The sequence below is a fragment of the Homarus americanus genome, unplaced genomic scaffold (genome assembly GCF_018991925.1).
Source record: "Homarus americanus isolate GMGI-L3 unplaced genomic scaffold, GMGI_Hamer_2.0 scaffold50564, whole genome shotgun sequence".
Taxonomy (NCBI): Eukaryota; Metazoa; Arthropoda; class Malacostraca; order Decapoda; family Nephropidae; genus Homarus; species Homarus americanus.
The window spans coordinates 4,673,223-4,688,729 of NW_024715014.1; the positions used below are offsets into that span (position 1 = coordinate 4,673,223).

The 15,507-nt window shown below is 40.3% G+C and overlaps 1 protein-coding gene across 1 annotated transcript in view; it reads left to right on the forward strand.

Moving 5' to 3' along the window:
- Window positions 1–9,893: 9,893 nt before the first annotated feature.
- Window positions 9,894–15,507, forward strand: part of LOC121853795 (integrator complex subunit 6-like) — a 32,377-nt gene continuing 26,763 nt past the window's right edge. Inside the window, exon 1 of the mRNA XM_042348168.1 lies at window positions 9,894–10,105. Coding sequence (XP_042204102.1) covers window positions 9,989–10,105 — 117 coding nt within the window. The 5' untranslated portion in view covers window positions 9,894–9,988. The remainder of the gene's footprint in view (window positions 10,106–15,507) is intronic.

Consider the following 15,507-nt stretch of genomic DNA (forward strand, 5'->3'; position numbering starts at 1 on the left):
TCGACAACTGTTGAGTGGAGGTTTTAGGCCAGAAATTAAAAGTATGAGTTAAACATTTCATGTAGAACACTGTATTAAAGCATGGACATATAGTAGCTGCATCATTTCTATCACTACAAACTTGCTTATTCCTGTTATATCTACTGACATCAAGAATCCAGTTGTAAAAGTAGTGAAGGGTTAACATTTGAGAGTGAAGATAGTGCCAGAAATTTTTTGCTGTTTGTCAAAGGATGAAATGTTTAGCTAAGAGTTAAGTCTGGTCTCCCACTTAAAATATTTCCTGGAGATGAAATTATAGGCATACTCTGATTTATAAAAGGGTTCCATTCTTTAAAAAAAAATACAAAATTGTATAAATCAATATTTTGTAAAATGAAAATTTTCCCAGACTCCCAATATAAAATTAGAGATACATTCCAATGAAAAACACTTTCCCAAATGTCTGTGAAGGAAAATACAAGGACTAGACAATACTTCACTTGGATTTTATTTTTATTTTTAATAGAGTTTATGTATCGAGTCTGTCCAGTGCTTGTCTAGTCAACTGTCGCCAAATAACAACTGAGTTTGGTGTAGAATGGTGTTCAGTCTTGTTATTCATACAAGGTAGTAGATTGATTCTATGGGTACATTTCAATGGAAAAATAATGAAAGTTTTTCTTTTCTTATACTGTAGTTTTCATTCTAAGGCTACATTTACACTGCAGCTCAAAGTCGTCAAAACATAAATAAATATCATAATGTACTGCATTGTACAGGTTGCTGTTTCTTTTCCATATCCTCCATCCTTACTGTCTTTTTCATCTATGGTACTGTCAGTATACTAACCATCTGATACTTGTACACTTTAATGGCTGTACTTGATGCATGTAAGCTGCTTCATTCTTTCAACTTCCATTTATGTATGTACCAAGACTTATCATTCTATTATTACCATACAGTACTTGCTCTTTTCTGATGACTGTACTAGAGTGGTAGCTACTTCTTTGGAGTAAGATTTGTGAACTCTTGGAATCACCTGCCAGAGAATGTTGCTGTAGCACCAAGTGAGAGCTCCATTTGCTTTAGTCTTGACCAACACTGGCACATGTACATGCCCAATACACACCTACAGTACAAACCGAGAACTAACCATCCACATGACCAGCTAATAAGCTAGTGAATGGTGATGAAGATAAAGTACAGGGTATATAATATACGTATACAAGGGAAACTTAGCCAACATCACCCAGGTGTGAATACCGTACTGTACAGTATTAGGAAAATCATATATTACTGACAGAGTTTTGCCAAAATCGTTTACTGTTTGAACAGTTTCACCTCATACAGCATTGCTACAAGTGGTACTAGTATTTTGGGGTAAATTATGAATTGTGATTAATCTAGAAACATAAATTTGTTTCATTTAGCGGCCTCCCATGCTAGTGGTTCATGTAATACTGTACTATACTTATATACCTTACAATGTTGTGTCATTTAAAACTTCATTATAGCAAAGTCCAACTACTCATACCATATGTTTATTCCCACCCTGTGGGTTGGTGTTAGGAAGGACATTCAACAGTAAAACTGCTTTAACATTCCTAATGGCAACTGGGTCACCAGAGCTGTGCCCATTCCCTGATATCTGCTGCATTTTCTGAGCTGGTTCCTTGGGTTTGCATTGGTGAAGAGGGGAGAACATCCCTTTCTGGTTTTACTCAACAACTGTAGTTGTAGGAAACAAAAAGTTGAGCATTTAATCTTTAAAATTAGGTTTAAATATAGTGAAATAGGAATCAGATAACTCCTCCAAAGGCATCCTTCTAATGTAGTCACATATTTGATGTGGTTTTTAACATGAAGTTGTACAGTATTGTAAATGGATGAAATAGGTTAGGGGTTCCAGTTCACACACAAGAATGTTCTAAACATCTAAAAAAAAAATCGAGTTCATACCAACATGTAATTTATACAATTACATGTTGTTCAAACATAGTACAGTATGTATACTGTATATACAGTATGTATACTGGGGAAGTATATTAGTGTAGATTAATGTATTAGCAGTAGGATAATACTCTACTTGATTAATGAATTAACAGCAGGAAGTTAATCATATAAAATTGTTCCTGGTGATGGTTTGATGAAATGCATATTATGTTGTAACGGTGTACAACTATATGCTTTAAACTTCAATATGGTGTTCTGTGGAAATTTTAATACCTGTGCTGTACTGTGTGTATTGTACAGTATATATAATATACAATTACCTACAATTGGTAACCTTGGTAAGTGAACAATCTACTGTAGAGAATGACTACAGTATTAACAAAATAGTAAAATACCCCCGTACAGTACAGCATAGCATAGACGTCAAGATCCCAATATGATTTTCGTGTTAAATTGGTCATATTTTAAACACAAATTTCAGTCTTGTAATATGCATGTGGATAATTGAAGGCAGTATTCTATCAGGCACCTTAGCATGGACATAAGGAACCACTGAGCAGTTAAATACTGTTAATATTTTGTTTTTGCTACTGTTTAAAAATTTGAAGGTTTAGTAAAGGAGTACTGTACTGAATACCTCAATATGAAGTGTCTTGAACATTTTAACATTTTTATAGCATAGTCAAAGGCAGGCTGTGAACATTTAAGCCATATGGTTCATACTAAACAACAGAAGTAACATATGTACAGTTTTGGATTAGAGGTTATGAGAGAAATGAAGAGTATTTTCCCACATTTTAATAGTTCTCCTACAATATTTACCTCATAGCCACCCCACCTAGAGGTGGCCAAGACACGGAAGGATAGTGACCTGTGCAGGTACAGTACCTCCACAGTTCTTGATGCTCTTGTCAAGGACTGTACATTATTGAACCCCAGTACTGTTCTAACTTCTTTAGCTATAACTGGTGGACTGTTTCTCTCAAAACCTTTCCTTATTTACCTAATGGTCACCCACTTGAGGTGACCATGCCAAGGGAAGGACCAGTGGCCTGTGTAGGATCCTTCCATTGTTCTTCTTGATTATTTTGACAATGGCTACAATCAATAAAGTTCTTTTTTACCTTAAATGTTTTTTAACACTGTGCCTATCATCCAATTATTTAGTTATAACTTATAGTACTGTTTATCATTGCCGCTTCAAAGCAAATAACTTTTTTAAGAAAATTTTAATAATTCACTTGAAGGAAACTTGAACAAGTCAGGAGAATTACCAACACTAATGTAAGTTGCCAGGTGTGATACTGCCTCAACTAAAGTAGTGTTCAATTCCATAACTTTGTAGACTGATCTAAACAACTCGGTGACAAGTAAAATGTTGTCCCCCCTTAATTAATAGCTTCGGGTACACATTGCAAATGAATAGTCTACGTAGCAGAAATTAATGGCACTGATCTTAAACAGACAAGATCAAATTTACTTGCACATTCTTCATCTAGTACAGTACTGTATAAGAAAAGGAATAGCTACAAATACCTTATGAAGGGATGGTTTACTTAGCACATTTACTTTTATTTATCATTTTCCTCGTGTTTATCGACAATAACATAATTTTGGGTCGTGCTGTGCCTTGAGTGCGTCCTTCAGCTGCCGTTGAAACCGCTCTACCATACCGTTGGATAGAGGGTGGTATGCGGTAGTGCGTTGCCTAGAAGTACCGAGGAACTGTAGGAGGCTCTGCCAGAGTTGTGACTCAAACTGGGCTTCTCGGTCAGTGATGACGGTTGCAGGGTGGTCGAAACGGGAAACCCAACCGGACATGAAGGCGCGGATGGCAGACTCTGCTGTAGCATTGGGCATGGAGATGGCTTCTGTCCACCTGGTGAAACGGTCGATGCAGGTGAAGATGTAGGCGCTACCGTAGGATGATGGAAGAGGTCCCACGATGTCGAGGTGTACTACTTGAAAACGTCCTTTGGGTATAGGGAAGGTTTCTAAGGGGGCCCGTGTGTGACAATGTATTTTGGGGGACTGGCAGGCCAGGCACTGGGCAGCCCATTTCTTAGTAGGTGTAGTCTTGATGCTGGGCTTTGGATAGGGAAGGTTTCTAAGGGGGCCCGTGTGTGACAATGTATTTTGGGGGACTGGCAGGCCAGGCACTGGGCAGCCCATTTCTTAGTATCAGTCTTGATGCTGGGCCAGACGACACGTTGCATGAGGAGGCGCTGGGAGGCCGGCACACCCGGGTGGCTGAGACCATGGATGCAGTCGAAAACAACGCGGCGGTGAAAATGAGGCACGAACGGTCTAGGCTGCCCACAGGATACGTCGCACCGCAACTTGATGTTCGTGCCGGGAACAGGTAGTTCTTGGAGTGTCCGCCTGAGGGAGATGTCTTCGTCATTCTCTTGAGCCGCAGCGAGCTGCCAGTAATCAATGGGTGGAGATGAGGGAAGAATGTTGGATATACAATGAGAGACGGCATCGGCGATCTCGTTGTGGCTGCCCTTAATGTGTTGGACGTCGCTGGAAAACTCCGAGACGTAAGCCAAGTGGCGCAGGGTACGAGGTGTATGTGACTAGGATGCTGAAGCAAAGGCGTGGACGAGGGGCTTGTGATCAGTGAAGATGGTGAACTGACGGGCCTCGAGGAAGTGCTGGAAATGTTTGACAGCCAGGTATATGGCCAGGAGTTCTCGATCAAAGGCGCTGTACTTGAGGTGTGGTGGTTGAAGCCGTTGTGAGAAGAATGCAACGGGCATGAGAATTCCGTTGATCTCCTGCTGTAAGACGGCGCCCACTGCAGTAGAAGAAGCGTCTGTTGTGAGAGTGGTCCGGGCGTTAGGTGCGGGGTGGGCCAGGAGGGTAAGGCGTGTGATGTGCCGTTTGATAGTGGTGAATGCCGTAACAGCCTCTTGAGTCCACACGAGAGGCTTGTGAGACGTCTTTGGGAGTCCCTTGAGAAGGTTGTAGAGGGGGACTAGGACAGTGGCAGCGTTGGCAATGAAGCGGTGGTAATAGTTGACTAAACCCAGGAATTCTCAGAGTTTCTTCGCTGTTTCAGGTTTGGGGAACTCCCTAATGGCAGTTATCTTCTGTGGTAGGGGTTGGCTGCCACTAGGCGAGACTCTGTGACCGAGGAAGTCAATGGAGGAGGCTCCAAAGACACACTTAGCAGGATGAACTTTCATGTTGTTGTTCTGCAGGCGTTGGAGAAGGAGTTGTAGGTGGTGATGGTGCTCGGCAGGCATCGAAGATGCGACGAGGATGTCGTCAATGTAGACAGTGACAAAATCGAGGTCGCGAAGCATATGGTCCATGTACCTCTGGAAAGTCTGTGCTGCATTGCGTAGGCCAAAACTCATGAAAGTATACTCGAAGAGTCCGAACGGAGTGGTGATGGCTGTCTTCTGGGTATCTACAGGTGCTACAGGGATCTGGTAGAAGGCACTCTCCAAGTCGATCTTCGAGAAGATTGTCTTGCCATGAAGTTTGTGGTGGAAGTCCTGGACATGCGGAATAGGGTACCTGTCAGGTTTTGTGACGAGGTTCAGGGCTCTGTAGTCACCACACACCCTCCAGTCGCCGGGTGATGACTTAGGAACCATGTGAAGAGGCGATGCCCAGGGACTCTTTGAAGGACGAATGATGCCGTCTTGCAATAGTCTGTTGAATTCTGCTTTGGCTGTGTTTAGGAGCTCAGGGCGCAGGCGGTGAGGGCGTGAGAAGACTGGAGGTCCTTTGGTTTCAATGTGGTGGAAAACTCCCAACGTAGGTGGTGGGGGTGGAGAGACTCGGAGTGAGAAAAGCTCCTTGAATTCGTCGAGCAGGGGGGAGAACTCGTTGGAAGGCGAGAGGCAGGTGATAGTGTCGGTGTGTTTGGCACGAGAACCCTGGATCTTGCGTGCTGTAGGCTCATGGATGAGGCGTAGATGGCTTGGGTCGACGCCGAGCTTGTGGAAGGTGAGGAAGTCGAAGCCAAGGATGGGTTGAGACACGTCTGCAACCACGAATGACCAGCACAGAGTCTTGGGAAGATCGAGGTCTAAGGCGAGGGTGCGTGCGCTGTAGGAGGCGATGGGGGGTACCGTTGGCAGCAAACAGGTCATAAGGGTTGTTTTGACGTGTCTTGTAGTGAGGGGGGGAGGATGCTGACCGATGAACCTGTGTCGACGAGGAATTTCGTGTCGGAAGTGCAGTCGGTGATGTGCAGTAGTGAGACGCCTAAAGGAACGGGGGCTGAGGCGTCTACCAATCCCAGTTGTTGCCGTTTTCCGAGTTGGTGCAGTGGGGCTCACAGTGTTGAGCGTTGGAGCCAAAACGTCTGTGGTACCAGCATAGGGTAAATCTGTTGTGCTGGGGGCTGGCGGCGGTTTCCAGGGCAGGAAAGGCGCGTCGGGGATTGTAGGGCGCTGTGCGTGAGTCAGGAACAGGCCCAGCAGCAGGCCTGGAGAAGCAGAGCTGTTCAATGGTGTCCATCCTGCGGTTCAAAGTTTGCAACCGGTCCCTGATATCTTGTGAGGTTCTGCTTGGCTGAGGGGTGATGGCCCGGCTTACAAGTTCGGGGGTAGGTACTGGTGCGGTCGTTGGGTTGTTCGCAGCGGCAAGGTTCGCAGCAGCGCAGTCATTGAATATTCTGTCTGCCGAGGTTACGTAGAGTTCTGGTGTCGTAGAGTAATCTACTGTGGACAGGGTGATGCGTACCTGTGTGGGGAGCTTTTGTGCGTGGATGCGTACCTGTGTGGGGAGCTTTTGTGCGTGGATGCGTACCTGTGTGGGGAGCTTTTGTGCGTGGATGCGTACCTGTGTGGGGAGCTTTTGTGCGTGAAGCTGGTGCAGAATAGAGTCGGGGAGTCTGTCTGTATGACGGGAGTTCAGCCGACACATCTCCCAGAGACGTCCCGGGGTAGAGTTTCCGAGGGAGATAGAGGGTAGGTCTTGCAGGAGATTGGGGCTGGTCCGTTGATAACGCGTCTTTAAGGCATCCCGCAGGGTAGCGAATTTATCGTCATCTGGAGGGTTGGAAATGGTCTGTGAGACCTGCGTGGCGACTTCCGTGGGCAAGGCACAGAGCAGGGAGCCGTACTTTTGCTCGTCAGTAGTTTGTGAGCTGATGAGGGCTGCTGCCACATGCACTAACCAGTCCTCGACGTTGTGGTTGAAGGTCGGTAGAGAGATCCGTCCGTCCATTCTTGCGGGAGTGCGTCAAACCTTTTAGGGAAGGATGAGGGATGGGTGCTTGTTCCGATCCCCTTGCGTGTTCACAATCTCCTGGGAGGGAGGTAAACAGTTGCAGGGGGGACTTGGAAAGAATACACTTTTTAGGGTGCAGGTCCTTAGGCCAGAACTAAAAAAGCAAAAGAAAAATAGGAGAGTAGGCAAAAGAGCTCAAACCACGTTTGGAATATCGCACAATAGTTGCTCTCCGGCTGTGATGTGGGTCACTCACATCGCCAGTGGGGAGAACAGACTAATGCGTTATAAACCTTACGGTCGTGAGATGTGGAGTAGCAGGTAGGGCGGTTGGCCCGGACTGGCAGCAGACTTAGAGAAGAAAATAGATTAAGCTGGAGCCATGCTGGTTGGGATAGAGATCCTCGTTAAGACTGAGGAAGTAGTTGATAAAATGGAGGGAGTAGTGAAGAAGAGTAATGCTCAGGCTTTAGCAGGCCACAGAAGGTGACGGAGAGTAATGAAAGATCCGATCAGGTCCTTCAGCTGCTAATGACTCGGAAAAAGTGTGTTGAAGAGATGGCAACTAGCAGACCTACTGATAGGGAAGAGGAGGAACAACGGGAACGTTTCGAGCACAGGAACAGCATAATAGTGTGTGGAGTCGCTGAGAGCCAATCGGAGGATGCTGAGAATAGGAAAACACACGATAAGTTGCAGTTTGAGAGTATTTGTACAGAGGCTCTGAAATGAGAGCCCCCCTCAGGGTCACACTAGTGAGTGAGGATAAGAAAGGGCAGTTATTCGGCAGGTAAAAACTTAGCAAGGAGTGGTGCATTGCAGAATATATTCATACACCCAAATGATTTGGGCCAAATCACACGGTAATGCAGAGGGAACAGCACAAAAAATCTCCTACGGTAATTGATGCAAAAGAGGAAGGATTCGATGAGGAACGGAGACGGACGTACATGGGTTATATACAAGAGGAGGATAGTGGGAGATAGTGGACGTCCGCCCCACAAGGGGTCACCGCTCAAGGTTGAAGAACCCGCAAGTCCAGAAAACTGTGAGGGGAAACATTTTCGGAGTGAAAATTGTGAGCTCTTGGAACAGCCTGCCAGAGAGTGCTGTGACGGCACCAAGTATGAGCTGTTTCAAGACCAGACTTGACCAACACTGTAGCAGGTTCAGATACATCCAGGAGCCAGTGCATGCCTCGTACTTGCCAACAGTGCAGAGACGTGACCGACCGCCCAAGCGGCTAACGAGCCGATCAGTGGCGACGAAGATAAAAGTAAAAAAAAAAAATAGAAGGGAGTAAGAGCAAGGATATAATACTCTTTATAGTCCTTGGGTAAGAGGACACGGTGAGAGCAGTATGATAGGGTAGGGGTAGCAGGGGTGGATCCAGGGGGTCCGGACCATGCTTTTCAGCAGAAAAAATTAATACTTTTCTTTAATGCAATATAGTACTCAGGTGTTTTGCATAGTAAAAAGTAATTTTTATCGACCTTAGAATATCTCCTAATATCAAGTGCACATAGCCTCAAAATGGCCTAATGCCCATGATATTGGTCAAATTTCACAAATTTTACGGGGGAACTTACCCCCCCCCCCCACCCCCCCTTCCTGTTAAAAAATAATTAAAACAGCTGGGTGGGCTCTCTGTGGTCCACCACCCACAACTTCTTTGACGCCCCCCTTTGATATTCCTGGATCCGCCCCTGGGTAGGGTGGAATTAACATTAGGAGATTGGAGAAAAATCCATTGATTGGTTGAGTCAGTTAAGGAAAACATTTATTAAGCTATAATCAAAGCTTAGCAAAGCATAGATTAAGGAAAATGACCTAGGAATGATATCTGATGAAAATATATCTGATAATATTGATATTGTCCTTGCATATAATTTGATATCAACATTAAATATACTATATTTATCTTTAATCTATCTATTACACAAGAATTTTTATGTTAATGATATTCATTAATATACAGATATAAAACGTTAATCGGAAGCATTTTTTTTTTACATTTTTCAATAATAGCTCCATTCTTAATTTGTGTTTAGCTAAAATAAAATAATGTGGATGCGTGTTAGCCATTTGGTGATGTATTTATAATGACTGATAGAGAATATTAATGCTTGAGGTGCTAATTTCTTTATGAGGTACAGTATAGAGAACAAACTCACGAGTTGCAATCCCAGCAACACTAGAAAATAGTAACTTAATATCCATCTGTGTTTCCACATACTTTATATGATTTAAAAAAATAATAATATTTGCGTATAGGTAAGGAAAAAAGTTAAGAAAGATAGTCTACAAATACCTGTATGATGAGACCGGGCACATATTGTGAACGGTGGTGCCAACCTTACAGATGCAATGTATCACTTCGCCAGACTTATTTATGGCGTTTAAGGTGAACAATATTAACCTAGAAATGTTGTGATAATTTATTTTAAAATGTTCATATGTGACATCTGAGTATAGCCTAATGCAACATGGATTATTTTACTTTAATTTTGAGACAGAAAAATTATTGGCGTAATTAATTTTCGCAGGATTCGTGAAGCGTGTACCAAACGTTAAAAAATACCCTTATTGCTACTCATTACTTATATTGGATGACTTATTATGATATAAACAGAGTAAATGAGTATGTATAAATTGTTTAGAATTTATTTGTTTATGTTCAATATATTATATGAGGGTGTGTTATGTTGGCAGCTGTGAGGGCTTGTTGAGGTGAGGGAGAAGTCCTGAGTCAGTCGTGGCCCAGCCGTCGAGCCGAGCAGAGGGGGGGCGCTGCGTGCTGTCATGAACCACTAATTCTTCCTCACCTACACATGTGACAACTTAATTAACTGGTTCCAGAATGACAATCATAGTGTTCCTTATCGATACTTCGGCCTCTATGAACCAAAGAACTTTCATAGGGGCCAGACCAACAATGCTGGATATAGCGAAAGGCGCCGTGGAGACATTCGTGAAGGTGAGGACAGCCGTGATGGTGATTATACTGTGGTCCCGTACGTCGTTATTTGGAAACTTAGAAGGATGTGGACAAAATATAGTGAGAGAGGGTGGTGCACAAGGTTTGGTGAGAAAAAATAATATGTCCTTATAGAGGTAAATCAGTTAAATACATGCTGCATTAAGGAGGCAGTTCAAAGGGACCGTGTTCGAATATGTGAACGTGGCTGATGGCTAGGTGGTAATGTCATCACTCATCCTTCACTCTACTGCTATATGTCTCTAGGATGGGAACAACACTCAAGTTTCCAGGATAAACCTTCATAAAAACTAGCTAATAATTACTACCTTATATTATCTCATGTTAAGTATGGAAGCAGGAGAAAAATTAACTCACTTAGTTATCAGTGTGTTAATATGCCTTACTTCAAAGAGGCAGGATTATACAGCATATTGAAACATTCATTTTAACTTCATATGGAAAGAAAATAATTGTATTTGTTCATTTGAAGAGATAGACTTTTCATGATTTTAATAGATGTTTTAAATTGTGTTATTACTTAAAAGTGGTTTAAGTTCTATCAATTTGCTCCATATTTACTGTAAATTCATTCTTACTGTATATTAACAAGACATCATAGTATCTAGGGACTAGTATAGAAGTTTTTTTTTTAATTTCTCATAACATATCAAGCCATTTGTTATCTTGCACCCGTTTAGTACACTTACAAACTGGTGTGTATGTTACCTCCTCATGAATTAAGTTTGTATTTTGCAGTAAGTAACTTCTTGCATGCAAATTTGCCCCTCACAGTGAACATGTTGGACGTGAGTGAAAAAGTTCCCCAAACACTATGGCCACAGTCTTAGTTTACATCGTCATACACTTTGCCCTTTGTAATTTTTGTTAAGAGAATTGGTGCTATACACATTGTTTCAACTGTCTAGCATTACTATTACAGTACTTTGTTTTATCCCCTATAAATTTACACCAGAAACTAAACTTAACTGTATGTGGTTTTAGTACCTGAAACATAACCTAATCATAGCGGTGCATGATATTTGCATCCAAAACCTAACCTAACCTTCTGCTGAAAGTAGAATGAGTAGACAGCTGTTTATTTACCCAAACATGTCATAAAGTTCAACTGGAAAATACAGTAGTTAGGGTAAAGATTAGTTTTAGGTCGAGCATGGAATCTCATATTTCTCTTTATATAGGGAGAAAGGGCAAAAAATACATACTTTTTTCTATTATGCATGTTATCAGTGCAAATTTATATATTTTTAGTATTTTAACCAATAAGACCTGAACAATTACTAACAATACTGGTTGTTCAATGTGGGCAGGGCTTTGAAGTGCAGTACATATAGGGAAAAATATGGGGTAAAATACTGAAACGAAAGGTAGTATTTCACTTGTTGGCACTAAATGAATATTGGGAATTTTAAAGTTGCAATCATTAATTTTGACAATTCTAAGACAATTTTCTTAAATGGCATTTCTGGCGCAAATTACTTTTAAGCGAGATATTTAACATTTTATTATGTATGTTTGTATGTGGCGGTACAGAGCCAGAACATTGAGTGACTGTGGAGCTCCCCTGTTAGTGTTTTTTTGTGTTCTGAACACTTTTTACCTTGATTTATATAGCAGATCTCTAGATTCTGAGATGGGAGGGGGAAACTTATCTCAACTCTGATTTTGTATGGTAGCAACAAATGAAAACTTACCAAAAGAACACCACGCAAACCTCCAACAACCTAACCTAACCTATAAAAAGCCTACTTTATATATGTTTTCAGTGTTTAATATGTGATGGCTTAGTTTCCAGTGTTCAGATGAGGAAGGGACCCATAGACTCTAAAGCGATTTTTTTATCTTTTTATTGGTTGGGGAAGATTAGGTAAGGCTTTCAAAGGTTTGTTTGGTGTTCTTTTTAGTACAGTATTTTACCCCATATTTTTTCTATACGTAGTGTACTTCAAATCCCTGCCCACTTTGAACAACCAATATTGTTGGTAATTGGGGAGGTCATATCGATTAAAATATTTAAAAAAATATAAATTTGTGCCAGAAACATACGTTTTTTTTTTCTCTCTCTCTCTCTTTCCATATACAGTATATATATATATATATATATATATATATATATATATATATATATATATATATATATATATATATATATATATATATATATATATATATATATATATATATATATATATATATATATATATATATATATATAATTAATTTTTTTCCATGCTCAACCAAAATTGAATCTTTACCATAGTTAGAAATACTCATAGTTGGACTGTTTTTTTATTTATTTATTTTTTTTTTTTTTTACTGGATTAGCTCACCAGGGCACAGGTCAGTGACCCACATCAGGGCCTGGGGGACGAAATTTAATAATAATAGTAATTAATAAAAATAATTAGAAAAAGTATTTAATAAAAATAAAATAATAATATTAAATGACCATAAAAAAAAAAAATCAATAGTGAGAAACAATATATGTATGTTATTTGTCAATAGTAAGAGAAACAATTGAAACCCTGCAATTGTGTGTCAATGAGGCAGAACAGTCAAATCAGCAACCTGGGACTTGGTCACATATGGCAGCTGGGTCTACCATTAGACAACACATTATGCTTCCAATATCTTCCCAGTGTCTATCTGTTTGATAACTGCCTACTACAGGTACATATTAGTCAATGACAAATAATGCACTTGGTACATTCCCAGTGAGGTGCAAATAATGCTCTTGGTATCTACAGCATTGGGTGTAAGTACTTCCAAAAACTTAATTAGTTCTTTTTAACCTTTGTATTTGACAAAGTGATATTGAATTTGTTCATCCAAACACTTGGTTCTGAATATATTCAACCTTACTACAGTAATGTCTACAGTACAGTACTCTACTATCCTGTATAATATTAACAGATAACCTTTTACTTTCTTCCTCTGTTGGTAGGAATGTCTATATTTTTTCTTCACTGTTTCAAGCCATGGCAGACTGTAGAATATATAGTTTTGAATATTTGAAGTGCCATTTTTTCAGACAAGATCACAGAAGTCTGTAACCAGGCTCCTTTTACCACATAAAGAAACAATCACAGAAAGCTAGACCATCGCTTGATATGCCTGATACAATTAGTTTAGATTACAGTGTCTTATTGAAAGTTCTGGTTTCTTGGGAATTCCTTTATGCTATGGGTTGGATATGAAAGAGTATACTGTACTGTACAATATCTAAATACAGTATTATATTACAGTTCAGTATAGCAGCTACTTAAGTGCTACTTGCAGCCTAAGTTTTGACTTGCATGTACAGGAAGGCATAAATTTTTTTGTTTGTATTTGTGATACTGTATTAATAAGACTGACATTTTAAGCTCTTTAAAAAAACTCCTGGCTACATATCTATTAGAGCTGTATGACCTTATTGTTATCAGTTTGTAGGTAAATTATTGTAGTTCTGCCTCACAATAAGGAGTATTATTCATAAGTCCCTTTTTAAATTGTGATTTATCAAACTGGTTGAGTTTATTGACTAAGTCAGAATTGTTGACTACAGTACGGTAGTATAGTCCTGGGTTATTTGCAGAGTTTTCTCTTAGGCAAACCTAATGATTGAATACATCATGAAAATTAAATGTTTAAAAGAAATTCTAAAAAGATTGTTGTTGGATTTTATGATAGTGTGCTATTGAATGTGCCTTGTTAATGGAAATGCGGTAATGTGTTACAAGGAACAATTTCCCCTACCTTACTTTGCCCCCATCAAATTGCCAGGCTGCACTAGAGAGGAATTTCTAGTGCATTTGGTGTTGAGAAAATTGCTTTTTGTGTGAAAGCATTCTCAAGCATGTCATTTATTACAAAATTATAAAGCTATTAATGTGAACACTACTGATAGGGTAATGATACCTCTGAGTCTATACAGTAGTTAACCTCCAACATTGGGCTTCATGAAATAAAGCACAGGTACCCCCAATAAACGACAACGTTGTAACTAAGGTCACATTTGAAACTTTTTTTTATACGTGAAAGCAACTGCTGTATATGTTTTAGCAAATAGCAAACACATTTTACACATTTCTTCTTTGGATAATGTGAACTTTAAGCTGTCAAGCAGTTTATATGGTTACCCAGGATGCTCGACTGTACTATACCTGTAACATGCTCATTGTTTACAAGGTATATATTAATTACAGTACTATTATTTTTACAGGACATGTAGTAGTGAACTTTGTGTGAAAACCTCCCAGTTGACTTAACATTTCCCCCCCATCACACACAGGTACTACAGTACTACCATTCGATCTGTGCTTTTTTCACTTAAAGAATGAATTTCCAGGAGCAAAACCCCTGCTTATGTTGAGGATATCTGTACAGGTTGAGGTTCCTTTATCTAAAAAAAAGTCCCAGCAGTATTAAGAGTATGATGATGGTACAGGTACAGTATATGGGTATATTCTGGGTATCTTGGATAAAATATAAAGATATTGTACTGTACTTTAATAAACTTTGTCAGTAATTTAGGATTGTTAAAATCTGTATGTTTATGTACAGGTTCACCATGTTAAATCCAGTTGTGAAGAAACTGAGAATTTTATACAAATGTACATTTACTCTTTTTTACTATTTTGTGTGTTTACACAATGGGCCCAAGCCTGTACAGGTATATCAAACCCACATCTATAACCATAACTGCAATGAACTCTATAACAGCAGCCATAAGTTACCTGAGCAGAGATAAATGCAGGTTGAATCTATAGAGCAGCTGGTTTGTCCAGTAAGGTGACCTGGCTGCCACTGTCTCCAACACATCTTTAACTTTTATCCCACAAACTTGTGTGGTTACACTAATCTCTGTCTAGTTTTTAGCAACAATATTCAAAAGAACCCAAACAAAATCATGGTTACTTTTACTGTAAAAATTTCCTGAAGTACATGGTGGTGTCAGTGGTTCTGAGGGAATGTCATTGCTGAAATCTACTCAGTGTTGTCTCCAGTGCTACTGTAGTTGACTAAACCAAGCATTACCAAACCCTAGAGTAGGGGTGGGCAATTATTTTTGATGGAGGGCCACTTCATGAATGGTGGCACACTTCGCGGGCCACAGGTTAACAGCGACGGGCCAGTATTGCTGCTATGTCCTCCCAACTTCCAAAATTGTCCGTTCTGTAATTAATAAGAATTTTTTTTTCTGATTGCCAAATGCAGTGGCGGGCCACAGAAATAATTTGGCGGGCCAAATGTGGCCCGCGGGCCGCACTTTGCCCACCCCTGCCCTAGAGTATTGAAGAATATATAAGGTAAATCATGTTTACTGTAAGATTATTTTAAATGCAAGAGGTGGGAAGCAAAGTGGTTTAAGTAGAAAAATTGCATCTGTCAGATTTTAG